Source organism: Balaenoptera borealis, assembly GCF_965194805.1.
Source record: "Balaenoptera borealis genome assembly, chromosome: 8".
Classification (NCBI taxonomy): Eukaryota; Metazoa; Chordata; class Mammalia; order Artiodactyla; family Balaenopteridae; genus Balaenoptera; species Balaenoptera borealis.
Genome location: NC_138865.1, coordinates 120,936,237 through 120,962,935, shown reverse-complemented (window position 1 = coordinate 120,962,935; position 26,699 = coordinate 120,936,237). Strand labels below are relative to the sequence as shown.

The 26,699-nt window shown below is 66.7% G+C and overlaps 1 protein-coding gene across 5 annotated transcripts in view; it reads right to left on the bottom strand.

Annotated features, from left to right (window-relative positions):
- KCNT1 (potassium sodium-activated channel subfamily T member 1) overlaps nt 1-26,699 on the bottom strand; it is a 69,530-nt gene that overhangs the window by 3,270 nt on the left and 39,561 nt on the right. For 4 of the 5 annotated variants that reach the window (XM_082401819.1, XM_082401818.1, XM_082401816.1 and 1 more), the window contains 28 exons: nt 24,248-24,327; nt 23,653-23,752; nt 21,357-21,413; nt 19,954-20,002; nt 19,815-19,874; nt 19,622-19,696; nt 19,471-19,554; nt 18,641-18,735; nt 17,532-17,712; nt 15,761-15,925; nt 15,356-15,492; nt 14,392-14,455; nt 14,154-14,262; nt 13,612-13,720; nt 12,670-12,819; nt 12,109-12,347; nt 11,592-11,826; nt 10,373-10,478; nt 8,538-8,710; nt 8,104-8,175; nt 7,866-8,000; nt 7,628-7,739; nt 4,147-4,248; nt 3,680-3,763; nt 3,443-3,568; nt 3,089-3,109; nt 2,011-2,338; nt 574-636 (listed from right to left, as the gene is read on the bottom strand). In XM_082401819.1, coding sequence (XP_082257945.1) covers nt 574-636; nt 2,011-2,338; nt 3,089-3,109; nt 3,443-3,568; nt 3,680-3,763; nt 4,147-4,248; nt 7,628-7,739; nt 7,866-8,000; nt 8,104-8,175; nt 8,538-8,710; nt 10,373-10,478; nt 11,592-11,826; nt 12,109-12,347; nt 12,670-12,819; nt 13,612-13,720; nt 14,154-14,262; nt 14,392-14,455; nt 15,356-15,492; nt 15,761-15,925; nt 17,532-17,712; nt 18,641-18,735; nt 19,471-19,554; nt 19,622-19,696; nt 19,815-19,874; nt 19,954-20,002; nt 21,357-21,413; nt 23,653-23,752; nt 24,248-24,327 — 3,311 coding nt within the window. The remainder of the gene's footprint in view (nt 1-573; nt 637-2,010; nt 2,339-3,088; nt 3,110-3,442; nt 3,569-3,679; nt 3,764-4,146; nt 4,249-7,627; nt 7,740-7,865; nt 8,001-8,103; nt 8,176-8,537; nt 8,711-10,372; nt 10,479-11,591; nt 11,827-12,108; nt 12,348-12,669; nt 12,820-13,611; nt 13,721-14,153; nt 14,263-14,391; nt 14,456-15,355; nt 15,493-15,760; nt 15,926-17,531; nt 17,713-18,640; nt 18,736-19,470; nt 19,555-19,621; nt 19,697-19,814; nt 19,875-19,953; nt 20,003-21,356; nt 21,414-23,652; nt 23,753-24,247; nt 24,328-26,699) is intronic. The other variant, XM_082401815.1, reaches the window with a different exon arrangement.

Below are 26,699 nucleotides of genomic sequence, written 5' to 3'. Positions count from 1 at the left end.
CAGGGGGCCCACGCAGCACCTGAGCCTCCGGATGAGAATGGGGTACAAACGGGCTTTGCCTCAACTGGAGAGGGAACCCCCTCTCGAAGCCCCAGCGGGGGCGTGGAGGTCAACCGTCCACCGGGCTTGGGTGGCCCTCCAAAGGCTCAGGGCGCAGCAGACCCCAGGGCCTCAGGCGCCAGCCCAGGCCTCACCGTGCTCCACCACGCAGGGGCACGGGCACCCTGGCCTGGGACCCTCCATCTGGGTGCTTCCCGAGAGCTGGGTGGGCTCCCAGGGGCTGGCTGCAGGCCGACGGCCACCTGCGTGCTCAGGGCTGGGCTTATCTCAGACAACAGACGGGGCAGAAGGACTGGGGTACTAGGGTCAGTACCGAAGTCAGCAAATGAAGGAGGAAGGTTAAGGTCCCTGCGGTGGGGCGGCCTGGGAGCTCGTGGGCCCCTGCCTGCAGGGACCCTCTCTCGTGTCTTGTCCTGTCTGCCTGCCTGACCGGGGCGGGCGGCCACCAGGTGGACCGTCGGCGAAGGGTTGGCCTGCCCCTCTGCCAGACTCCGGCCACCGGAGCAAAATTACCTTGCAAATATCCCAGGTTTACCCGATTCATGACATCACTGGCTGTTAAATTTGCTACATCCTCTACGGAACACACAGGAAGAGGGACAGACAGAAACAGAGAGAGACAGGTCAGCAAGCAGCGCAGAGGAGGTGGCCGCACAGCGGGGAGGGGGGCAGGGGGCGGCTGCAAGGCGGGAGGCCCGTCTGTCCCTGAACAGAAGTCGGCCCCTCATCTGCCAAGCTCTGGTGGGGGGGCGGGGGGCGAGGAGGCCCAGGGGAGCGCCGAGTGCCCACCCAGGGGCGCCCGCTCTGGGGCTCAGCCGGGCTGGAGTCCCTGCCAGTGCGCAACAAGGGGCCGAGAACACGGGACACCCCACTCGGAGCCTCGGTGGTCAGTGTGCCACCCGGAAGGGGGGTGACAGCACCCTCCCAGGGAAGGGACACCGAGAGGGGACAAAGGTAAATCGTGCGGCTGGGGTGTGGCCGGAGGGGCTGGGCAGCTCTCTTGGGCGGCCGTCCACCTCGGACCCAGCAGACGGCCAGGGCCAGGTGACCCTTGGGCAGCTCCTGGGTGAAGCCCGAGCTGCCTCATCCCACTTGGAGGGTACTCAGGGGCCCCTGACCCAGGAGGTGGGCGCCCGAGGACAGAGCCAGGCCTGGGAAGTGGGCAGAGTCCCCGAGACGGAACCCAGCGGAGGCCAGAGCCTTCACCAGGCCGGGCGGCGGTGGGGGGCTTGGGCCCCTTTCGGCCCCATCAACGGAGGCAGCAACTCTGGAGTGAGGGGAGGGGACGGGCTTCTCTCCTCTGGCCCAGCCAGGGTACCCCCGGCCTGTTCACGGTCATGTCACAAACTTCTCCCCAAAACAAGCTATGGAGAAAATCTGCCGATGAAGACAAACGCCCTGGCGGTGTCGCCCTGAAGTCGCAGGGATGGGGTGGCCGTGCGCCAGGAGCAACGGTGGGGCCCCCGTGGCCTGGGAAGAGTGTTTTGGTGCTCGGCCATTCGACCGGCGGCCCCCAGATCTGCCCCCGTAATCCCGAGCTCCAGCTGCTGGGAGGGCAGGGGGAGGGGTGGCCGGGGGCTCTGGGGTCTCCCTGCCACACCCTGTTCTTGTTCTCACGGTACGCAGCGGGCCCCTGTGTTTCTGACCCCAGCAGGACCGGCTGCAGGTGGCCAGTCTGTCCCCGACCGAGGCCTGTGCCCTTGGCTTTCGGGGAGCCCGACCCAGCCCTCCCCACCCCAAGCTGCCTCCTGCAGGAGAGCTGCCTGCTGGGCTCAGCCGGCCTGGGCCTTTATTTTACAGATGGGGAAACTGAGGCCCCAGAGCGGAGGGGTGAGCCCTTCCTCATGGGGAAGCTCCACATGGGGAGCTCCGACGGGCCGTGGGGCGGGTGCCCTGGCAGGCAGAGCGCAGCCAGGAAGGCGGACGGACAGACGGCCCTGCCGGCCTTACCGTAGCCGGTGGTGGGCAGCCCCAGGTGCTTCATGCGGTTCTTGACCAGCTCGGAGAGCTCCTGCCGCTCGGATCGCTGGTACAGGCTGAGCCGCTGCTGGCTGATCCACTCGGCCGCCGCCTTCCCCGTGTGCCCGGCGCCCTTGCGGCTCAGCCTCCGTGCCCACGGCAGGCTCTTGCGCCGCAGGAGCGGGGGCTCCGCCGAGTCGCCGCCCACCGCGTGCCGGCCGTGGGTGCCGCCGCCGCTGCCCGGGCCTGCCCGTGAGCCCCAGGGCCCCTTCGCCTCCCGGGCGTCCTCGCGGTCCCCCATGCTCACCGAGACCTGGGACTGGCCGGGGAGGAAGGGTGAGGGCCCAGGAGAGGAGGGGGACCCGGGGACTGGGGACGGGGGAGGGGACGGGACGGGTCGGGAGGGGTGCCGGGCAGAGGATGGGGTGACCCACGGAGCAGCTGGGGTGACGGGGAGGAGGATAATCACAGCCCCTGGGGGCACCTCAGCCTCTGCAGCTGGGGAGGGGGTGCCGGGCCAGAGCCCCAAACCGCTCCGCCGTCCAAGCTGCTGGCTCTAGGTCTGTCTCTGACTTGCTGGGGAGAGGGGGCACCTCCCTCAACCTCTCCGGGCCCTGCATGTCCTGACTTTGCCATGGGGGCGGGGGCACCTCCTTTGTGCTACTCGGTTTCCTCATCTTGGGGGGCAAGAGAGAGCGGGGGCGGGGTGCATGGTGGGCTGGGAAGTGCCAGGGCCCTGCGTGGCTCAGTCGGGGTGTGGGGCTCTGGGGGTGTGGAGGTTGAGATGGACAGCAGGGAGGAAGGGGTACCTGCCAGGACAGGGGCCGTGGCACGAAAAGCAGATGTCATGGGGGCTGGGGGAGCCTGGGCTTCCCGTCCTGGGCCTCAGTTTCCCCGTCTGTATGGGGGCTGGGGTGATGCCAGGAGCCCTCTCTGAGCTGCACCTTGGCTGGCGCATCCTGGGGCCTTGCTCCCTGACCTGTCACCCACAGCCCAGGGCCCTGCGCCCCTGCCAGGCGGGACTCGCGCGTGTTAAGTGCACCCCTGTGGGCCTGAAGGGACCACTCACCTGGGCCCTGAGGTTGTGAGGCTGCAAAGGAAACCAGGGCAGCCTGGGTACCTGTGGGGCTCCTGCCCTGACCCCCAAGGCTGCCTGAGCCCTCGTGGACTCGGGACCCGTGGGCAGGCCACCCTCTGCGGTTCCAGCGGGCGGCACAGGGGCCCCACAGTGCTCTCGAGCCTCCCCTCCCCCACGGGGGGGGGTCACAGCCACCCAGGGGATGCCCACGTACGGCGGTATGAGGGCCTGACCCCAAAAGGGCCTGACAGCAAAGGCCCAGATCCCCAAACTAGAAACGGGGTGGCCCGAGTCACAGAGAAACGGGGCCGCCTCGGGGAGCCCTGCTCCTCCCCTTCCCCGCACCTCCGAGGAGAAGACGTGGCACTCGGTCCTGTAGATGCCGATGGGGATCTCGGCGCTGGAGGAGCACAGCTTCTGGAAGAGGCGGCCGTAGGTGCGGATCCACAGGTCGTCCTCTGTGACCTTCATCTGGAACAAGGGAGCCTGGGCTGGGCCGGCCTCGGGCGGGAGGACCCTCCCCAGCAGGGCCCGCCCGCCCGCCCTGCCTGCCCGCCCCGCCCGCCTGGCCCAGGCACTCACGGCACAGAGGTAGCCCGAGCCCGGCGTGGTGTCCAGCCCCAGGAGCAGCCTGGTGATGGGGATCATGTAGTCCTTCACGAAGGACTGGAGAGGAGGGGCCGCAGTGAGGCCGGGCGGTGCGGGCGGATCTGCCTCCACGTCCCCTGGACACGCCCACCGGGCACCCACAGCTTCCCACGCGGTGCGCCCAGCAGACGGAGCTGGGTGGCCTTTCCTGGCCGTGGTCACTCACTAGGCCGAGTGCACTAGGTCAAAAGGGATCAGAAACCCAGAGGCTGCCGGGAGCCGACCCCAGGGCAGCGCTCTCCTGGGAGGAAAGGACGGGGGACACTCGGGTGAACCCCTGCTGCTCCCCGGCAGGGATGGGGCCCAGAGCCTCCCAGTGCTGGCCGGCCTCCTGGGCGCCCAGGGGTGGGTGCTCAGAGAGGGGCCCGTGGCTCAGAACCGGGACCGGATGCCGGGCTGACCTGATACAGCAGCGTGTCCAACATGCTGATGCTGAAGACGCGGCCGGCGGCGAAGGGCAGGCGGAACATGAAGGCCAGGTTGGAGCCGTTCTCCCGCTCCCTCTGCAGGACACGGGGCTCAGGCTGGCTGCTGCCCACGGCCACGGCCGCGGCCGCGCGGGGCAGGCAGCCCAGGGGCCTCTGCGTGCGTGGGGTGTGTGCACGCGTGTGCAGGGTGAGTGTGCGAACACACACAGCAGACGGCCGAGCACCCAGCTACGCGTCCCCCCAGACACATGAGGGGCCAGAGGCAGGGGTAAGGATTCGGGGCTCTGCTGGGAAGAAACGGGGGCCTGTGCTTGGTTTAATGCCCTGCCGTTGCCGTCGCGGAACCCTAACCCTTGCGGTAATTTCACCCCGGAGCACGAGCCCGTGAGCGAAATGGAGGGGACGGCAGGGCGTGCGCGTGAGCAGAGACAGACGTGTGTGCCTCTGCTGCGTGCGTGGCGTCGCGAGGCTCCACGCGGGTCCCTTAGACCCGCTGTGTGCGTCTCCCGTGGCTGCGGAACAGACGACCACAAACCCCGAAGCTCAAAACCACACCCGTTTACCCTCTGTTGGTTCTGGACGTTGCAAGTCCGAACGGATTTCAGGGGCTGGAATCAGGCATCACAGTGCCGTGCTCCGGCCGGCGGCCCCAGAGGACGACCCTTTCCTCCCTCCTCCCCATTTCCAGAGGCTGACCACGTCCCCGGCCTCCCGGCCTCTGGCCCTTCCTCCCCCTCCACGCTGACCTCCGGCCTCCCTCTCGCGAGGCCCCTGGTGATGGCGTGTGGCCCCTGGGTGAACCAGGGCCCCCTCCATCTCAGGATGCTTCATGGAATCGTGTTCCCCACCCTGTGCTGGTTCCGGGGCTAGGGCGGGGGCTTCTGGGGGCGTTGTCCCTGCCGCACCAGGTCGGCCTATGGTTGAGAGGTGGCTCTGAGCCCGAGACACTGTCCTTCCTGCTGGACCAGACACGCTTCAGACAGACAGAAGGTGGGCCGCGTAGACCACAAGAGCCCTCTTGTGGCCCTTCTCACTGGGGCTGCTCCTTGCCTCGGCAGGCTCCTTGCTGCAAAGTTGCATGGCGGGACAGACAGACAGACGCCCGGGCAGGAGGCCTCGCCTCTGTCCCTCCCCACCAGCACGGAGCCCAAGGGCGCGCTGGACGGCACGCGGGCATCCAGGAGGGAAACAGTGCGTTATCACGTAAGAGCCGCAGAACCAGAGCCGTGTGGCGTGGTGACTCCAGGCTGCGTCTTCCCACGGCGGCATTCAGAGCCCAGGTCGCACGTTATGAGGACAAACGGAGAGAGTCCCGAAATCATTAAAGTTGTCGGTTTCCCTTCACTCAGACAATGAATGGTTTGAGAAGAAAAGAACAAGAATGGGTCGGGAGATGGAGGAGGAAGGAAGAGGCTTGACGTTTTAGTGGCTTCACAGGACTTTCCTGCTTTCTGAACGTGGGCCCTGGTTTCACGCTGTCCACTCTGTAGTGGCCGCGGAGGGTCCAAAGGCTTTAGCCTGAGCTCCGAGGTCACACGCGACAGTGAAACGTGGGTAACATACGAGGACGAGCCCTCCTGAGAACCACGCGGCCGGAGGGAAGCAGGCGCAGGAGTGGACGGGCATCCGGGGCCCTGCCAAGGAGGAGCCTGTCTGAACGGGCCCCCGGCCGAGGTCACCGTCACAGGCGCGGAGACTGTCAGAACGATGAGGCCACTGGGAGCCTGCGTCCTGGGATGCGGTGGGGAGCCCCGACTCTGGGAGATCTTCCTGAGAACAACCTCCAGGGAGACACGGATGTCACCCTCTGCACCTGAATCAGCCCCCAGTGCCAGTGCGACCTCTTGGAAGCACGTTGACCTGAATGCCGGAAATATTTCCAGTGTTCCTTCAGTTTCTACTCATTAAACAGGACTTGTCTTATGCAGGTTGTATGCACAGCGCGATCCCATCTTCCCTCCCCATCCTCCGCGGAATCCTCTCTGCGCGGGGTGGGCGCGCCAGCTCCATCTCCCGAGACTGGGTGGCATCACGTGGCTCTGCCCGGCCCCGCCCCTGGAGGCAACGCTGCAGGGGAAGGCGGATCGAGTGGCGATGCCTGCCACAGAGGGAGGGGCGTGGGAGGGGGATTTGCGACGTCTGCCGTGCAAGGAAAGGGGCGTGGGAGGACATTCGCTGCGTGTTGGCTGACGGACCTACTTCACGCCCACCTCCGGAACAGGTCAGGGTGCAAGGCCTGTGGGGAATTGGGTTTGCTCGAGGGAAGGCGGAAAGTGAGGACCAGCACCAGGATGTCAGCCTTGACCCCAATTCTGTGCCGGTCATTCCCGCCCGTGCTTGGATCAGGCTGGCCCGAGCGCCTGGATACAGTCCGGCTGGGGCTGCTGAGGCCGACTTCCAAAGCCCACGGCCCCAGCCTTGAGCGGAGGGAGGCTCAGCTCACGGGTCACTGCAAGGGGGCGTTGAGGGGGGGCCAGTGGGCCGTCGCGTGGGGTGCAGGCCAAGCCTCCTCCGAGAGCAGGACGGCCCGAGCTCCCGGGTCGCTGACCGAGGCCCCCAGCTGCCATCCAAGGAGCTCCAGGGCCACCACGGGCCTCCTGGGGGAACTCACTTCTGTTGTCTGTCCGGGTTCAGAGCTCCCATGCTGTCCCTCTGTCTGCTGTCGGTGGCCAGGCCAGGCCTGGGTGAGCAGCCGTTCGGGGGTCCTCCCCGGTGTGGCACAGGGTAGCCACGCAAGTGCAAGCCGTCCCCTGACAAGGACCTCCGCCCAGGCTCACGGGGAATGGTCACTGCTTCCGACCACAGCGCCCAGGGTCTCCTCCGTGGCAGCCCACGTGCCTCCTGGTTTCACCCAAGGCAGCCTGAGCACGGCCCTGCCCTTGGTGGGGGGTACTGCTGCACTGACCCGGGCAGGGGTCTGGGGTCCACAGATGTGCCAGGGCGGCACCACCAGGCCCGCGCCGCCCGTGTCCTTGGGCTCCACACCTGAGCCCAGCTGATGCCCTTCCTGGAGCCCGAGAAGCAGACAGCTGACCTCAGCCGTCCCACCACACTGCTGTGCGACCTGAGGCAAGTTGCGCCCCCTTACCCCCCGCCCCGTCTGTACCGGGACGAACACGTCCCTGCTGGGCAATTGACAGAATGGGCACGGTTCAGGTTTGGGCGCGGTGTCGGGGCCGGTGTCACCTGGGCTAGTAATTTCTGGCGTGATGGGCAACCTCTGCCCCACACAAGGCCGGCCCAGGCCCTGCCTTACGGGGACGACGTCCACTCCTGGCCGATGACCCTGAGGTCACTCAAGAGCCTCACGCTGGGGCTGAGCCCAGGTCTCTGAGCCCCCTGGCCGGAGGAGGGCAGGCACCCTGGCCTCCCGTGGCCCCAGTCGCCCACTCCCTCCAGACTGTGGCGCAGGCGCCGCAGCCCTCAGCACGGCAGGTCGCGCGGGGCTGCTTACCTTCTCCAGCCTGGAGAGAGCCAGCGAATAGCTGTCCTTGGCACGGAACTGCATGAACCGCATGTTGGACGGGTGGGTGAGCTCCGTGGTGATGCTGAGGCTGGGGAAGAGCCTGGGCGGGGGGCGGGGGGCGGGCCCCGGTCACGGGCGTGGGCCCCGGTCACAGGCGCGGGCGGGGGGCTCAGGGCGGGCCCCGGTCACGGGCGCGGGCGGGGCTCCGGGCGGCCGCGCGTCTCACCGGAACATGGTCTGCACGCTGACGATGGTCTTCGCGTCGGCCATGTAGTCCTCCTCGGCGCTCATGGTGCTCTCCTTGTCCACCACCACCAGGTTGTCGGCGTAGATGATGCCGCACTGCAGCAGGCTGTCCAGGCTGCGGGGAGGCGCCCTTGGGTGCGTCCTGTCCCTCCCGCTCCGCCCTGGCCGCCCGGGGAGGAGGGGCGTGGGCGGGGCTCCTCCCGCGGGCAGCGCCTTACTTGTCCACGGAGCCCTCCATGTAGTAGACCATGGGGAAGCAGCAGATGGCCTCCAGGAAGTGGTGGTCAGGCCTGTGGGCACAGCAGGTCCTGGAGGCGCCCCCGCTGCTCTGCCGCCAGCCCTGACCTGGGCGAGCAGGGGCCCCAGGACCGCAGCGCGTGGGACCAGCGGGGCCTTCAGAGGCCCATGGGGCTGCTCTTTATGTACCCGCGGGGCAACCGAGGCCCCAGTGGTCAGGACAGCCGAGGCTGGACCTCGGCCTCTGGGCTGCCAGGCCTCTGGGGGCAGCAGTGATGGAGGTTGGCCCCTGGGGGCTCACGGTCGTGGGGACCCAGTAGGGCCAGAAGCCCTGCGGGAGGACGACAGAGCACTGCCGAGGGCCAGGGGCTGCTCCCCTCCCTCCCGAAGGTCTGGGGCGCCCTCTGCCCCTCACTTGTTGTCCAGCAGCAGCACGATGGGGTTGAGCTCTCTGCGGGGCCGGTAGTAGGCCCGGAGCGGCACGATGAAGTTGTACAGCCCATTGCCCGCTGTCTCCGCCGACACGATGATCAGCTTATTCTTGAAGCCGTAGGCCTTGGCGTCTTCATAGCTGTTGTGCTTGCAGCCCTGCGGGGGAGACGCCAGAATCCACCACCAGGGAGGGAGAGAGGGTGCTGTGCAGGAGTCCTCGGCCAAATGGCGCCTGGTCGCCAGCCACCTGGCCTCACGGGGCTACAGGCCACCAGCTTGCCGCACAGAGCGAGTGTGAGCTGGGGCCAGCGCCGGAGAGGTCACGTCCGGGACGGAAGGGAGGTATCTGTGCAAGCACATGGTCTTAGCAGATGCAGATACGGACAGATGAATTGTGTGTGTGCACACATTTGGTCGTATGCGTACACACTGTCGTGCGTGCACATGTGCACACATTTGGGTCATGTGCGTACACATTGTCTTGTGTGCATACATTTGCTTGTGCACGTACAAATTTGGTCGTGTGTACACATTTGGTCGTGTGCATATACATTTGGTCGTGTGTGCATGTGTGCACACGTTTGGTCGTGTGCGTACATATTTGGTCATGCATGCACGTGTGTACACATTTGGTTGTGTGCATGTGTGTACACATTTGGTTGTGTGCATATACATTTGGTCATGTGTGCATGTGTGCACACATTTGGTCGTGTGCGTACACATTTGGTCATGCATGCACATGTGTACACATTTGGTTGTGTGTGCTTGTGTGTACACACACTTTCTAGCTCTCTGCGTGGAGAGGCTCAGACACAAAGCAGCAGTGAGCACGCCAAGTGCCCAGACCTTATTTCTAAACGTGGTTTCCACTAAAAGGAATCAGGTTTCTTGGAGGAACAGTTGGTTCCAGGACTTGAGCAAGGCAGGAACAAGGTGCGGGGGGGGCACCGTGGGTTCAAAGGCATGGACGTGTTCAAAGATGAGGGGACACGTTGGAAGGACCAGGAGGCCAGCCTGAGGGCCCACCAGCAAAAGTCCGCATGTCAAAACCAGCGTGATCCATATGGAATGCCGATGTAGCAGTAATGACCAACTGGTTTACCCTCTGAGTGAAAAAGTGAGGCCACGCTGATGTACACAAATGGCTAAGAAAGGGGAAGCACTTTCTCTCAGTGAAAAGCTGACATAAACACAGAAGGAAGTGGAATCAGCAAACCATCGGCTGTGCCGGAAGTGCATCAGGGGAGCTCGGTCAAGACCGGCTCATGTACCTGGTCCCCATGCGTCTCCCCACAAATGACGTCCTAACTGCAAAGGCAGAACAGTAGCTCCTCCAGCAGAGAGACTGGGTGGGCGAGGCACCCGTACCACGCGCTCTAAGGCAGCATCACGGGGAGGCCTCCAGGAGGACGTGGCACCTCTGGGGGGTCCAGCCCCCAGCGCATGGGCCGAGTCACCCCCCCCCGGCCCCCCGCCAGGGACGCTCCACCAAGCCCAAAACACGGAGGCCCAGAGACCCTGGGGAGGGGTGGGGGCAGGGAGCGTCCAGATGGAGGGAGACAAGCTGTGGCTCTGGCCGGGAAGGGCAGCGAGGGCCCCTGGGACAACCAGGGTGAGTGGAGTGTGGGCTGCGGGCCAGGCCGGTTGTGGTGAGTGGACGGTGGTTACGAGAGGGGCACCCTCGCTTCAGCAAGCGCACGTGGATACAGGAGGGGGAGAACACGCCCCTACAACAGACACAGACGTCGGGGAGGGCAGACAGGGTCCAGGACGTCCTCGGCGCGTCCTTGCCACTTCCCCAACTTTGCCGTGACCTACCTTGTCCAGCCGCAGGCAGCAGAAGGGGGCTCTCACGGGCAGGAGGTGGCACAGGGTAGGGGAGCTGCCAATGTAGGGCGAGTTGGGGGGGTAGCCCTTCACGTACCTGGGGGGACAGGCGGGAGCCTTAGCCCGGCCCTCGGGCCCTAGGCTGCCACACGGGGGTGCCAGACGCCCGCAGACCTGACTGGGCCGGGTGAGATTGCATGCAATGCGCGCGCACACACACACGTGAGCTTACACAGGCCACGAAAGAACCTTAAGGGGCTCTGATGGTCCATCACCCCCTGGAGCCCCCAGCACCCCAACGCTGGGGCAGACGCTGGCCCGTGGTCCCCGCTCCACTGGTTTCCCTGGGCCAGGCTGGTCGCCCCACAGGCTGTACTCCCCCTGCTGTCCCACGCACACACACGGGGTGGTCGCCCTGCCGTGGTTGTCCCCCCAGGCCGCCTGGAGAGGGGCTGGCCTCCTGCTCCACCTCTGGTTGGCTTTAGGGATGTGGCGTCCGAGGCCAGCCCGCCACCTGCCCCAGGTGTGCAGGAGCCCTGCCGGGCCCCTCGATCTCAGAGCCGGTCCCTGGCAGCCTGTGTTTAAAGCACGTTTACTCCACCACTGGGCAAAGGCAGGAGCAGAGAGCGGCCACAGTGACAGCCCAGCTGGGAAGCATCGGCCGTGCAGGCCGGCGGCTGGCCGTGGCCCTGGGGTCAGGCGCCGCCTGTCTGTCCCGGATGAGGCCAAGTGGCCAAGACCTGGGGACACACTGGGGTCTCTTCTGTCTCGTAATCTCAGAGGAAGACCTGGGCCCAAACCCAGGGCAGCATGACGGCTCAGGATGGGCCAGTGGCCTCCAGGCCCGGACAGCACCTCACCCAGGGCTCCCCTGTCAGTGACCTCTGCAGACCATGCTCAGAGGGCGGCCACCCTGCCAAGCGGGCCGTGGCACTGAGGCCTGGCCACCCAGGGCGTGATAGGGGAGGACGAGGGGTGAGGGCGGGCACCGCCTGGCCTTCCCGTCCACGAGCTGGGTCCCCAGATGATTCCACTTGCCAAACAAGGTCTCCGGGGAAACTGTTTGGAAGCCTTGTTCAGAGCATGGGGCAGACCCAGGACCAGCGCCGCCGGCCCGCCTCTTCCTGGGCGCCGGGCACTCACGTGCTGCACCTCCCCTCTCCCGTGGAAGGCTTCTTTCTGTTCCCCCTCCAGCCCCGGCGGCACTCACTCCGCCACAGACAGCCCCTCCTCGTCCGACGGCGTCATCTCGTCCTCCGACTGGTCACTCAGCAGGTCGCAGGGCAGCAGGGTCGAGCTGTCGGCCACCTCCAGCACGGGCGCGATGCTGGGCCGCCGGCTGCCCGAGCCGTTCTCCGTGGGGAGCGCCAGCTTGCTGCCCCCGCTGCCTCCGCCGCTCTGTGCTGGCCGGCACTCCGTGTTCTGGAGGTCCATGGCCACTGTCCCTGGAACAGAGCGGCTGAACTTGGCTGGAAGCCCCTCCCCTGTCTGTCCTGGGGGCAGGGGTTCCCAGTGACCCTTGACGCAGGGCGGTCTCACCCGGGCAGGCACTTGGACGTCGATGCCGACAAAGGTCCCCACAGGAAGGCAGGATGCCCCCACGGGACAGATGTGCAAACTGAGGCCAGAGAGACGGGACTTGCCCAGGGTTGCGCTGCAGGCCTGAGCACCTGGGTCTTCTGGGAGGGTCCCCCGCCCGCCCCGCCGGGAGCTGGGCCCGGCCTCACCCATGGAGGCGATGATACTGTGCACGGGCAGGCGGGACGAGCCCTCGTACAGCCCCTGCCCCGCGGAGCCCTTCTTCTTCTGCTTCTCCTCCTGCTTGAAGATGAAGGCCGAGTTCTCCTCCTTGGTGATGTTGATGTAGAAGCAGGTGTCGGAGGCGGCCAGGATGTGCCGGGGCCCCGGGTTCAGCAGGATGCTCTTGTTCTCCTCCCGCTTCAGGCCAATGAGACACACGCCGTACCTGAGCGGGCAGGGCGGGGGCTCGATGGGGCCCAAAGCTGCCCCTCCTGGGCTCCTTGGGGGCTGACGGTGCAGCCCTCCTCTCGTGGGTGTCGGGATCCCTTCCCACTCGACCCAAAGACCCACCGAGGGCAGCCTCGAGGGAGCCTCAGAGAGAGAGAGAGAGAGGCCCCGCGCGGGTCTCATGGCTGAGAGGGCGTGATGTCTGACCCTGAGGCCCCGCTGGTCCACCCCGCAGCGGGCACGGGCCACGCCCATTTCAGCCTCCGGACCCCGCCCCGCACTCCTCCCACCCTGGCCCGGATCGGGCCGGGGGGCCGTACTTCTTGTGCGCGTGGAATGCAGCGTAGGTGAAGCTCTTGCCCTCGTACTCGCGGAAGAACTTGCTGTCGCCCATGCGGATGTGGTAGACCTCGTTGCCCGAGCAGCGTCCGTACATGCGCTGCCACTGCTCTGGTGAGTCCTGGCCTTCCCTGGGGCGTGCGGAGGATGTCACCCCCACGGTGCCCCCGCCCAGCGGGGCTATGGTGCCCCCCCCAGTGTGGCTTCTGCCGGTGTGGGTGGAAGCCAGCGTGACCCCTGACCCCAGCCCCTCCCCGTCTGGCTGAGACTAGACCTGGGTGGCCTGATGGGTCCTTGGCCAGTTTTAAAAAGCTGTAAACACAGTGGTCTGATTTTTAGGGGTGTCAAAATGTTTCCGAGTCAAGACTGGCCTCTGTGGCCTGTGGGTCCTCCCAGGAGCCCCGGGCCACGTCCTCTTCCCGGTCCCTCCCCTAGGGCCGCCCAGGCCCCACAAGGAGCCGAGGCCACCCGTCGGGGCCCCCCACACCCCAGCCTGGTCTTCCCAGAGAGAAGATGGCGCCCCTCCTCTGTCCCAGGGCAGCCCCTCGCCTCAGGCTCTGCCTGGGACCCCAGCCCAGGTGCCAGACACCAAACGCGCCTTCTCTTACAAACCAAGCCCCGCCGGACCCCGTCACTCTGCCTCAATCCCAGGGCTCTCCTGCTGCCCCCGCTACGGCCCTCTGCTCCACGGTGGGCCCCGCCTGCCATTCCCAGCAGCCCCCAGGCCGCCCCCCAGCTCTGACCCCTCGCCCGGCGAGGCACCGACTGCTTCCTCAGCTGGGTCCATGGCGGTCGCCCGCCGCGGCATCCTTGCCCTTCCCCCGGGCCTCGCCCCGCTCCCATCACAGGTCTCCTCAACGCCTCCCGCTCCCCCAGCAGCCCCCTCGTCTCCCCGGCTGCGCGGCCCTGGGGGCAGCACTCACTGGCCGCGGGACGTGTGCACCAGCAGGGTGATGAGGGTGGGCGTGGCCGGGCAGATGCAGCTCAGGGCCAGCATGGCGTACTTGCACTCCTCCTCACACACCACGTGCTCTGTGGGCAGGAGCGCCAGGGCCACCGCACGGCTCTTGCTGCCCCACGGCAGACGCCCCCTTGCCCGGCACCCCCCCAGAACCCCTCCCTCCTCTGCTCAGCCCCATCCAGTGCCCCGCCCCCGGGAGCCTGTTCATTCTCTCGGCCCTTCTGTGCTTGTCTCCGGGCTTGACCGAGAGCTCCAGGGCTGGGGGCCTGGGGGCTGCTCATTGGCCCCCCAGGTGTCCAGCACAGGCCTGCTCGCCTGTCCCCTCCAGGGGTCGGCACGGGTGCCCAGCTCGGGCGTGCCCACAGAGGTGCTCGTCAGACAGCGCTCCTGCCCTCCCTGACCCCCAGGCCCAGGTGCAGGGCCTGCACGGGCTCTGCCTCTATCCCCCTCCCCCGGCACGCTCACCCGTGAGCACACAGGCGCCCCCCTCCGGGCCAAACATACCTGCAAACTTGACGTGGAACTTGTTCTCAGGCTTGAGGATCTGGACGTAGAGAGGGCAGTTGGGGGCGAAGTCCTTCACAGCCCAGGCGCGCAGAATGGTCTGGTGGTCCTGGGGCGGGGAGGCCACGGTCAGTGCTGACGGGCAGCAGCAGGCTGGGGGAGGGGCTCTGCCCCCAGGCGCCCTCCCTCCCGCCCCCGGCCTGCGGGCAGGTGGTGGGCGGCAGTGGGGGGCACTCACCGCTGCGGTGCGGTCCACCTCGTTCCGGCTGCTGAGGATAAAGCAGGCCTCCCCGTTGTCCATCCTGCAAAACACCGGGCCTGAGCACCACCAGGGCCGTCCGTGGTGCTCCCGTCTCGGCCGTCAGGGGAAGAGTTGGGCCTTGTCGAGACCCCAACTCGCTCTGACCAGCCCTGGATGGGCTGAGGATGGGCTCCCGCTAACCCGGGGTGGGGCTGGGGCACGGAATGAAGGGCCCACTTGGTGGCAGAGATGCTGGACCCTGCCCGCTGGCCTGTCCTCTCCCGGGACAGGCTGCCCGAGGCCTGGGGATGACCCGTTCTGCTCCCCTCATGCCCCCCAGAGCCCCTGGCTGCACAAAGCGTGGCTGAGAAACTCCACGCCCCAGGGCTGCGGGGCCTGGCGGCTCCCACCCCGTCGCCCGGCAGCCCAACTTGTCCCTGTCGGGGGCCTTGATTCCTGGGCGAGCCTGTGGGGCCCAAGGCTCAGGAGGTGGGCGTGGGGGGACCCGGCTGCCGGGTCTCCTGCTCCCTTGGCCTCCACACAACCCACATTTCACCTCGAAGGTTACATCAGGCTCTGGAATAAAATTCTGACGGGTGATGGGGGAGCCTCCGGGGTGTCTCAGTGTGCTGCAGCAGATTCTGGAAAGTTCCGTTCACAACTCAGCCTCCTTACCTCAAGTCACCCTGTCACCTTGTCTTTAGAAGAAAACCTGCCCACAGCCTCGGCTTCCCACCTGACTCAGAGCAGCAGCTGCCCCCCAGCCCCCAGATGAACAGCTAGGCAGGTGGGAGAGGAGGCTGGTGGGCTTGCCCTGGCGGCTCTGCTGGGGTCAGCGGGGGGCCCGGCTCGCCCGGCTGGGTGACAGGCACAGAGACGGAGCTGCTGCTGCCCGCCTGAGGGCCCCTCCCTGGCCTGCCCGTGGCGCAGTACCGCACCCTCACCCCCGGCTGGCGCTCACTTGGCCCGCATGAGGTCCTGGTCCTTGAGCGCGGAGCCCTGGAGGTAGATGACCCGCTGGGACCACAGGGGGATCTGCAGGACCCTGCGAACCTGGATGTCCATCTCAGTGGGGCACAGGATGACGACGTAGTAGTCCTGCAGGTAGGATGGGGTCAGCCCCGCTGGCAGGCTCGCTCGGCTCCGGCCCACCCTCCCTCCTTCCTAGTGTTTCCACACCAGTCGCCTCTCAGGAGCCCCAGCCTTCTCTGTGACAGGGTATCTGGCAGGAGGGAAAGGCAGGACCCCACAGACCCACCCCCACAGTGCGGGAGACCACCGGGGCTCCACCGCACAGGCAGGGAAACCCAGGCCCAGGGAGCTCAGGGGGCCCTGGGGTGGCGTGGGGCCGTGGGCGGGGCCTCACCTGCAGCCGGGGGTGGGCGTAGAACTCGTTCAGAAAGTCCATGAGCAGGTCGATCTTGAGGGAACTGACGCACAGGATCACGTGCTTCTCCGTCTGGGCCCGGTGGCGGCTGTAGTTGCCCCCTGACTTCTGCCGCTCCATCCACAGGTAGACGAGCTCCTCAAACTGCAGGGAAGAGCGTGTGAGCTCCAGGCGGCCTGGGGCTCCGGGAGCTGCGACAGCACAGAGCAGGGCGGGCGGCTGGCAGCACTTGCCGGGCCCTGCGGCCTCCCTCTCCTTGGGGCTTGGGCGCCAGCCTGGCCTGGGTGATGGGATGTAAGCGCCAGCTCTGAGCGGCCCCTGCACCCGCCAGGAGCGTGGGGGCCAGAGCACCCCAGGGACAGAAGCTCCGCAGCCGTGGGACAAGGGCAGAGCCTTGCGGAGGCGTCCAGGATGCCACGGAGCAGGAGCCAGCTTGCCTGGCACCGTTTACTTGAAACCACACACGACCCCTCTGTGCACTCACGGGGGGCACACACACGGGCGACAGTCCCCACCCCACACCTGCCCCAGGGAGGGGAGACCCTCCCCCTCTCTCCTGAGGTAGCTCCTGAGTGTGACAGACTTTCCATGCTTGAAAAAGTTCCAGATAGTAATGTAAAAATTAATTTTAAACTTAAAGATGATTAATTAGAATTAAAAACATAAAACAACTAATGATGTTCATAACTCATAACTATGTAAGTAAAAATGCAACACATAACAAAAAGTAAAATATATAAATTTAGATACCTAAAATATTAAAAATACGATTTAGAAAAGATGATTGTATAAAAATATAATTAATAAAATGTGAACATGGATTCTAAAAGCAGCCAGGGCCCTGGGAAGGCGGACGGCCCCCCTTGAGGTGCTCGTGGCCTGAGGGGGCTCCGCTGGGGGCGGGAGGGAATGGGGGGAGGCCGGGGCTTCAGGTGGAGGCCGCGGAGGAGGCCAGCGCTGGACCAGGTCCAGGAGGGCAAGTTCCGGCGAGCCCGGTGGTGGGGGTGAGACCTCTGCTTAGGGCTCTCGGCCCACGGGTGTCCCTCACACGCAGCAGGCCTTCCTGGAGGGGGGTGGGCTGTGCTCCGGACCAGGGGGAAGCAGGGAAGAGGGGGTGTCGGCTGGGGCTGGGGGCTCCGAGCTGCAGGGCGGGGGTGGGGAGTTGAGCTCAGGGTCAGCAGAGGACCCCCGGGGTGGACTGGCCCCTGTTGCAGCCACAGTTAGGCACCTCCCCCGCCCCGTCCCTCCAAGTCCTGCGTGTCCCCCGTGGGGTCTGGCTTCCCCCAGTCCATCCTGATCCCTCCCTGGGCCTTTTCCTGCCCTCTGAAGGGTTGGGGGTGCCTGCAGCCACTGGGCCCCTCTCCAGGCCTCTACCTTTCGTACCTAAACACGGGTGGCTCAGCCGGCAGATTGGCCTTGCTGACAGGTGACGGGGAAGCAGCTGTGCCCCACACGGTCCTGACGGCTGCTGCTGCACCGGCTGAGGACTCCTGATGCCCAGCCCACGGGACACCCTGGCAGCCCCCCCACACTCCGCATGGGACCTGGGGGTGCCGTCTGAGGACGCCCCCCCCCCACTGTCCTGACGGCTGCGGGGCCTCACTAGCTACAGACCCCCAGGAGGCCCCGGCAGGCCCCCGTGAAGCGGCGTCCACACCCCCCGTGCCCCCGTCGGGGTCTTGGCCTTGCGGCCCCTCCCAGGAGTGGCGCCCCTCCTCTACCCTCTCGCCTCCTGCCGGGCAGGGCCCACCTGCAGCGGGAGCACCACGAGGGCCACGCAGATCATGATGACCACCAGCAGCTGGGACGGCCAGATCTTGGGCGTCACGTCTCCGTAGCCCACGGTGGAGAAGGTGACGATGCAGAAGTAGAAGGACGTCAGGAGGGACAGGTTGTCGCCCGCGCGCTCCAGGTGCTGGATGCCGCAGGTCCTGGAACCGGGGATGGGGGTGGTGGCGGGGCCTCGGCCGCCCTGGCTCCTGGGGCGAGGCTGGGCCTGCCCGCGACAGCACGTCAGCTGTCGCCGACACGGCCCCCCAGCCTGGGCCTGGGTCCAGCTCTGCGCTTTCCGACCCCGGCCTGCGGAGCTGGCACACCCAGCACGTCCCCCGGACCTTCCTTTCCTGCCCCGAGGCGCTTTTGAGGCCCCTAGAAAATTGGCCGGGAGCGCGGACACGGCGCTGCGTGGGTGCAGCGTGGGCCTGGGGTCAGAGCGGGTGGGCGAGGCCACCCAGGCTGCGAGCCCCTACCTGCCACCCACCTCGGAGCTCGTCCTCCCCCAGGAGGTCAGACGGCGCGGGGCCCGCTCAGCCCCCCGCCCAGCTAGAGCTGGACAGTCCTTCCCCCGCCGTGGCCCTGCGTCCCGACCCCACGTACACCGCGGCGCAGCACACAGCGGTGCTGGGGCCCTGCCCAGGGTGGACGCGCTGGCTGCGGGCAGGGGGCCGGCTGGACCACCCTGGCGTTTCCTACCCCGCGGACACCCCGCCCCGCTCCGCTGAAGTGTGTGTGTGTGTGTCGGGGGGCGTGGGGGAGGGGAGGTGGGAGGCACACCTTGGGACCTGCCCGCGTCCTCGCTCGGGGCACGGGGTGGCAGGCTCTCCGCTCCAGCCCCCTGGCTGCTCCCAGACCTTATTCTCAGCTGGACCTCGAGCCAAGGGTGCCCCCCCACCCCCCCCAGCCAGGAGCCAGTGCCCTCCTCCACGACGTCTCCCCGGGGCCCAGAGGAGCCGAACTCGGCAGCCCTGGCCTAGGAACAGGGGCTCCGAGCTGCCTCCCGGTCCTCCATCCCGGCTTCTTAGACGCGAGGGCCTGGCTCTGCCTGGGGCCGGGCTATGCGGCCGCCGGGCAGGGACTCACCCCGTGAAGACCAGGCAGAGCAGGGTGCAGAAGAGGATGAGGACCTGGTTGAACATGGCCGACTGGGTGCGCAGGATGGCGCGGTGGAAGTCGTTCTGTGGGAAGTGGCGCCATCAGGGGCAGAGCAGGGACTGGACGGAGCCCAGGGCCCTTCCCCCCCACCCCCTCCCCGCACGTCCCAGATGCACGAGAATGAGTGAACGGGGTCGGGGGGGGGGGGGGGAGGGCGTGGCCGCGGCTCCACCTGACCTCAACTCTCGCTCTCCCCGTCTGGCCTCCGCCATGCCAGGGGAGGACCCCGGGCACAGGCCAGAGGCCGTCTGTGACCTCAGCACCCTCGCCTCACTTTGCAGTTGGGACGGGGTGAACCAAGGGAGCCTGGGCTGGGGAGGGTGCCCTGGGAGAAAAGAGTCATTGCGCTGCCTGCCGACAGGGGCCTTGCTCAGACCTCAGCACGGGGTCTGCCCGTGGCCCTGGGTCTCGGGGCCCCGCCTGCGCTCACTTGCACTTTCACCCTCTCCCTCCTCCAGCCATGATTCCAGGGTCAGGGACAGGCCTGGGTGACTCTCCCCCCTGGGCATCAGGGCTGGGGCTCCGGCTGGTCAGGAAGGAGGCGTGAGGGCACCTCGTGGTGACAGAGACACGTATGTCCACCGGTCAACCCGGCCTCCTGGGCACCGAAGGAAGCGGGCCAGCTCTCCGCAGGGCCAGGGCACGGCGAGCTGTGCCCTGGGGTCCTGGGGGCCTCGCAGAGGTGAAGCGGGCGGGGCGGGGCGGGGCGGGGCGGGGGGGAGCCCACTCTGTCCAGAGCTGCCCGGCCCACGGCTCACGATCATGTTCTCCAGGGCGTGCTTGGCCAGCCAGCAGTTCAGAAACACCGGGATGAACAGGTTCCGCAGCGGCGGCCAGAATATCTGCGGAGGAGACGGGTCAGGGGCGGGGGGCTCGGCGGCCCCCTTCCTCGGCCGGCGGTTCACCCACCGTGATGATGAAGGGCAGCGTGTTGATCATCTCCAGGATGAAGGCCACGCGGAAGATCTGCTCCCAGATGTTGCCCTGGGGAGCCAAGGGGGTGGGCTTCAGAGCAGGTGGGCGGGGAGGGGGCCCAGGGTGGGGCAGGGAGGGCAGGGAGTGGGGCTGGGCGAGGGCAGGGCCAGGCCTGGGGGGCACTCACTTTGTAGCTGAGGTAAATGAGGAGCATGGTCTCCAGGAAGCTGATAATGGCCACGATGACCTGGGGCGGGGAGGGGCGGAGCCTCTGAGTGGGGCCAGGGCAGGCAGGGGTCCCCCAGAGCCGTGCCCCCTCCACTCACCTGAATGGCCCACAGAGCCGTCTTCCTCTCCACCCACAGGATGGGGGCCCTGGGGAGAGAGGGAGGTGAGCCCTGGGCCTCTGCTGACCGCAGGCTGGACGGAGGGGCCGAGAGCAGGAGGGAAGGGGAGGCTCTCCGGGAAAAGGAGGCCCCAGGGCGGGGCCCGTGAGGCCAGGGCCTAAGCGGGCTGCCCCGGGGACGGGCCGTGGGCTCAGAGCCCGCAGCTGGCCCAGGCGGCCTCCCCTTCTCGGCCGGGCTCCCAGCACAGGCTCCTGTGCGGGTCCCTGCAGGGGCGGGGCGCTGGCCATCACGGTGCCCGGTTTCCGACCTCAGTTCCTCGCCCATGACCCAGCAGGGGAGGGGAGTGACTTGGGGGGGGGGTCCCTGCCCAGACGCAGCCTCGGGACAAAGGTTGGGGTGAGACCAGCAGGAGGGGTCGGGTGGCCGAGCTCAGTGCCGACCCTGCCCACCCTCCCCAGGCAGAGCCAGACCCCAGACGGCCAAGGCCCTGACCCCCGTGTGCCCCTGTGGGGTGGGAGGGCCCCCGCCGCAGCGGGGGCGTTAGGCAGTTATTTCCTCGGCCGAGGGACACAGACCCTGAAATCCCCAGGCCTTCCGGGCTGCTTGGATGAGAGTTGGGCCCGGGCTCAGGAGCTGCGCTGGCCGCCACTCCGAGTCACAGGCCCGGAAAGGAGAGGCCTCCAGGGCCGGGTGCAAAGGGAGGGGCTGGCGTGTCCCTTCCACCCCACCTGTGCGTGCCTTCCGGGGGCCCGGGCGCCGGGCCGGAGTGGGAGAAGCGGAGGAGCCCGGGACAGAGTGCTGAGGGGCTGCCGCACTGGGTCCTGCTGCTGCGAAGGACCAGCGCTGCTCTGCAAGGCTGGGCCGGGGGTGCCAGGGGAGGGGCGCAGGTGCAGGCTAATGCCAAAGGGGGCCTCTGGGTTTGGGGAGGCTGGAAGGGAGAAGCCTCCCTCAAGAAGGCGGCCAAGGCCCTGGGACACGTCCTAACCTGTGGACCAGGCTCCTCCGCCGCTCTGGTGTCACTTCCCACTGCCTGACTGGGCGCCTGCTCTCTTTGGCTAAAGGGTCGTGAGTTGCAGAGGCAGCGATCGACCCCCCGGCAGGTCCTCGGGGCATCTCTCCTCCCACCCACAGTCCATGAGGGCTGGGCCAAGCCGGCTGGTGGTGACCCCTGCTGTCACTCTTAGACTGCTCCTGGGCCTCAGGGGCTGTACTCTGAGGGGCCACCCTGCCACTGCCCGCTGCTTGGCCAGGGCCCGGGGATCCCAGAAGGGTCACGGGCTGCGGCTGGGCATCTATCCTGGGGGGCTGGGCAGTGTCACCCTCTGTCCACCCCCCCCCCCCCGGCCCTGGGCCTCTGAGTGGGAGCTGGGTGGCAAACTCACCAATTGATCTCGGAAGACGACTCATTGAAGGTGTAATTCTGCTTCGGGCAGCCCCAGCTGTGGAGAGACACAGCTGGCCGGCCACGGCCCCTCCCAGCACCGCCCCCAAAGGGACCAGACCCTTCCCAGGGTTGCCACGGGCTTAGGGTGTATGGGGGGCACACTCTCCCCAACCAGGGCCAGGCCCCCACATCTCAGACAGGCATCTGTATCCTAACACCTGGGGGATGAGGCAGCCTGCTCCCACCCTGCAGACGCTCTCGAAGGGTCTCTAACGGATGAGGGGCAGGAGGAGGGGCAGGCCGGGTGAGGAGAACACAAGAGGGGAGCCCAGGAGGGAGTGGGGATTCCACCTGGGCTGCCGGCAGAGAAAGGGCTGTGTGTGGCCAGAGATGGACCATGGGGCACTCAGGGCCTCCTGGAGGCCAGAGCTGCCGAAACAAGGCTGGACGATGTGCGTGAGACACGGAGAGAAAGCCGAGCTCCTGCCCCGTGGTGCCGACTCCAAGACGCATGTTCCTAAGTCACTCCCGAGGACAAGCCTCCCCAAGCCACCTGGATGCCCATCACTGGGAAGGTGGCAGGGGCCCGGCAGACATGCTAGTTCTGCCCCAGATTACAACCAAAGCCAGGGTCACTGGCCAACAGGACCTCACTCTCACAGAGCCCCATGGTGACGGGCAGCTCCCTCCTCCTTTTTTCTCAACTGACCCACTTCCTCCTTAGCCTGAGCCTGTTGTTGCAAACTCAATGCCCATAGAAGTCGCCGGCCACCCTCCCATCCATCCACCCATCCATCCATCCACCATCCTTACATCATCCATCCATCCACCCGCTCATCCACCATCCATCCTTCTATCCACTCATTTATCCACCCATCCATCCACCCGCCATCTATCCACTCATCCATCCACCCATCCATCCATTGTCCATCCATCTATTCATCCCTCCATCCATCCACCCATACATCTACCAGCCCCCTCACCCATCCATTCACTCTCCCACCCACCCGTCATGTGCCAGGCGCTATGCAATGAATACAACAAAGCCGGTCCCTGTGGGGATGTAAAGCCAGATGTCCCAGACGCCTCTGGGAGTGGGAGAAGGTGGGATGAACCCAGGAAAGTGCTTTGAGAGTCAGAACCCCGGTTTCCTTCTCAAACCACCACGGTGGGATCTGTCCTCCCGCACCCCCGATGAAGACAGGAGGTCCGTTCTCAGGAGTGGGTGAGGGTCTGGCCTGGGGAACCCGCCCCGCTGCACGTGGCGGGGAGGTAACTACAAGCCTGCACTGCGAACTTTGACCCCGGCCTCCTTCCCAGCTCAGCCGGCAGGAGCCCAGGGGCCAGGCCTTACCCTGCAGGGAGGAGGGGAAGGATCTGCTCTGAGGAGCCGGGCAGACCCAGGGGACGGTGGTGACCAACCGGCCACACACCCTGACCGCAGGGCCCTCGGCCTCCGAGAGCCCAACCTCAGTGTGAGTGGCCAGACGCTTGAGGAAGTCCCTTCAACATGAGCTCGGGGGAGCAGAGACCGAGCAGAAGGGGAAACTGTAAGAAAGGAAAGCGTTTCAGACAAACCCGAGGTGCTGGTGGCAGGGCGCCTGCAGGGGGAGCGACCCTTGGAGATGAAGCGTTCTCGGAAACCAGAAAACACAAGAGCAGAAGTGAAAATCTCAACTAGAGGGCTGGAGAGAAAGCTGGGGAAACCCCCCAGAAAGAGCAAAAGAGGGAAGCAGGAGACAGAGGACCGTTCCAGAACCTTCCAGAATCCCACATCCGGGTATGAGGGAGTCCAGAGAGGCTCCCGGAGCAGAGGGGGAGGTGGGCCGGGAGGGGCAAGGGGAACCGGGTGGAGCCCCAAGAAAGAGGCACACACCCTCCCTGCACCACGAGGCCTGGCACCCCTGCCTGCCCAGCCGGAGCTGAGGGAGCCAGAGCCCCTCGCTGAGACCCCCCCCGCGCACCCCTGGGCGAGCAGGGAGGGGGCATCCCAGACCCCCAAGGAGAGCTCTGTCCAGGTCCGGGGGTGGCTGCAAACGCAGCCGTCGTCTACGACAAGGACACCCTCCTGCCCATGCTGAGCCGGCTGGTCAGCAGGAGCCTGGGGGTGGCGTCCTGGCCACGGCTCTGTTGGGGAGGGATGCTGGGTGGGGTCCCATGGGGGCAGGAAGGACTGACTCCCCAAGGCCCTGGGCACAGGGCGCCGGGCACGGACCCCTGTGCGGACCCCATGGGCCTCTGTAACGGCAGAGGGCCCACAAGAAGGCCCAGCCCCGGGCCCGCGGGTCACCCACCATCCGATCCCCAGGGCCGGGTCGTCCAGCAGGACGCGGACGATGTAGAGCAGGCAGGTCAGCAGCTTCAGGGAGAAGTTGAACAGCCGGATCCTCAGGCCTGTGGGGGGCGGGACGCTGGTCACGGCTCCCGGACTGGCCGGGGTCTCAGCCCGCACTCCTCCCTCTGCACCTGGGCCTCCGCACCGGCTGCCCTGCCAGCACTGACAGCGTGGCTCTGCTGGGCCGGCCTCTGACAGGCTTCACCCTGTCCCGCCTCACAGACGTGGTACAGAGGGCTCCCCGAGCTGCCGGCACCGGTGGCGGGGGGTGGGGGGAGCAACCGACAGACTGACGGACCAGGACCCACGGGCACCTGCGCACCCCATCTTGCATCCCAGGGGGCCAAGCTCCTGCTGGGATGCAGGTGGAGGGTACCCATGACGGGAGGGTGGGGCCACACGGAGGGGCCAGGGAGCCCCTCGGGGTGAAGGGGCCGAGGCGGTGCCACCCGGCTGCCAGGGGCGGCGGGTCCCCACAGGGTGGAACGTGGTGCGGGCCGGAGGTGAGGGGCACTCCCACCGCCCCTGCCCCCCACCCTGAAGGCCCCACTCACTGGATCTTTGGTTTTTGATGAAGAACAGTTTAAGCCTCTCCTTGAAGGTGTTCTCGTTGACGTAGAACTCCACCTGGACCCTGGGGGGCGGGCAGGAAGGAGTGGGCCCGGGGCCAGCGGGGGCTCCAGCCCAAAGCCCCCCACACGGCGGGCCCCTCCCTGCTGCCAGAGCCAGGGTCAGCGCTGCCACCTCGGGCAGAAGGCCCTGGGTGCCACATCCCCACGTGCCCCCAGCGGACCTGCCCACCGGCTGCCGCCTTCTCAGTGCCCAGGGCCCTCCAGGCCCCGCAGAGGTGAATGCTCACAGGCCCCCAGCCTGGGCTGTCACGGCAGCCACCAGGATTACATGTGGCCTGTGTGGCCCTTGGCTCAAAACATGCCATATCATTAGTACAGAATGTTCCAGAAGCCAATGGTCAGCTGCTTTGTCTGGAGGCCCCTGGTGGTTGTGCCTGGAGACTCGCTGCAGCCGGCGGGATGGTCGAGGCAGACAGGCCGGCAGTGGGCCCCCTCCCGCCGAGGCCATTCCCTGGACGATCCCCAGAGGCCCTGACCCCTGCCCGGGCTCCCAGCATCCTGGGAACAGACCACACGGACTGGCAGGAGTTTCCTGTCGAATGAGGAGGCGGGGTGGGGATGGACCGTCTGGTCACTATGGTAACATGGGACCCGGAGGCCATGGGCCGCTGCCCCCGCCTTGGCCGCGAGCCCGCTGTGGCCGGCATGCTGGCCAGGCGAGGGCTTAATGTTCCACCATAATGGAAACTCCAGTGTTGACAGCAGGCAGGACGACAATGACCCTGTAGCCAGGTTCCCGTGGCGGGAATGGTCTAGGCTTCCCTCGCGGGGTGGGGGCACCGGGGCTGGGCTGCCTTGCTCTGGTTGGCACCTGGCATCTCCCACACGGCCTCCGTTCCAGGCTGCATCTGCCCCATTGGCAGGTGGGTCTTAGGACCCCACAAACGGCCCGTGGGCATCACTGTGGCCAGCTCTCACCCCCTGACCAGACAGAGGCACCAGAAGCCCGGGATTTGGGGCGGGGCTTTTGACCGGAAAGGCCTGGTCCAGATGCCATGCCCTGTGCTTCACCTCACCCAGATGTCAGGTGGAGGCGGCCCCGCCACCCTCAGGGATGTCCTGTGGGTGCGTTAAGACTGTCCAGGTGAGGCAGCTGCTCAGCCACGCTCTGTGTAAAGACCGCGATACAGGAGGCAGAGGGACTGAGCACCCTGAAGGCAGAGTAGTGCTACCCAGAGGAATCTTGGAGGGCTGCATGTAGGAGGTGGCGGTTGAGCAGATGGGATGCAGGACAGTGGTCCACAGGCAGAGGTGAGGCGCACGCTGGCCCAGGTCCCTGCTCCCCACCCCTACCTCCCTGTCGTCGTCCACCAGGGTGGAGGGCTGTGAACGCCTCCCCCTCTGACCAGGCTCCAGCTCCTATCGATGCAGAAATTCATGCCGCTGTCACCTTGAAAGTTTAATGGCACTGCTCTGCCTGCGGCTGGCTGCCCCAACATCTCCAAGAAGTGTTTAAAATACTCATCACTCCCCAGGCCTGTTCCGGGCACAGTGTGGGACACAGACTTGATGTGTTGGCAGCAGCCGTCTGGACCTGCCCTGGTGATGCGCCCGCGGGAGGGGACTTGGGCAGAGCCCCAGCACCTCCCTGACCTTCGCCAGGTCGGGGGCCCTGGCCTGACCACAGCGGCCCCCACTGGTCACAGGGCTCAAGAAGGGCCCAGGGGGAGGAGCTGGTGGTGTGGGCCCTTCCCCACTCTCAGGTCTTGGTGCAGGGCGGTCAGCCGGGGCGGCAGGACAGGCCTCCCGCAGACCGGCGGGGTCCAAGCCCAGAGCCAGTGGTCAGTGCACCCCACTGCACCCCAGGACACCCCGCTGCACACTTTACCCAACGCACCCCACTGCACACAGCATCCCAATACACCCACTGCACCCCAGCACGCTCTACGGCACCCCAGCACCCCCCCTGTGCTCCAGCACGTCTCTGCGTACCCCACTGCACCCCAGCACGCCCCCTGTACTCCAGCACGTCTCTGCGTACCCCACTGCACCCCAGCACGCCCCCTGTGCTCCAGCACGTCTCTGCGTACCCCACTGCACGCCAGCACCCCCCCTGTGCTCCAGCACGTCTCTGCGTACCCCACTGCACGCCAGCACGCCCCCTGTGCTCCAGCACGTCTCTGCGTACCCCACTGCACGCCAGCACGCCCGCTGTGCTCCAGCACGTCTCTGCGTACCCCACTGCACCCCAGCACGCCCGCTGTACTCCAGCACGTCTCTGCGTACCCCACTGCACGCCAGCACGCCCGCTGTACTCCAGCACGTCTCTGCGTACCCCACTGCACCCCAGCACGCCCCCTGTGCTCCAGCACGTCTCTGCGTACCCCACTGCACCCCAGCACGCCCCCTGTGCTCCAGCACGTCTCTGCGTACC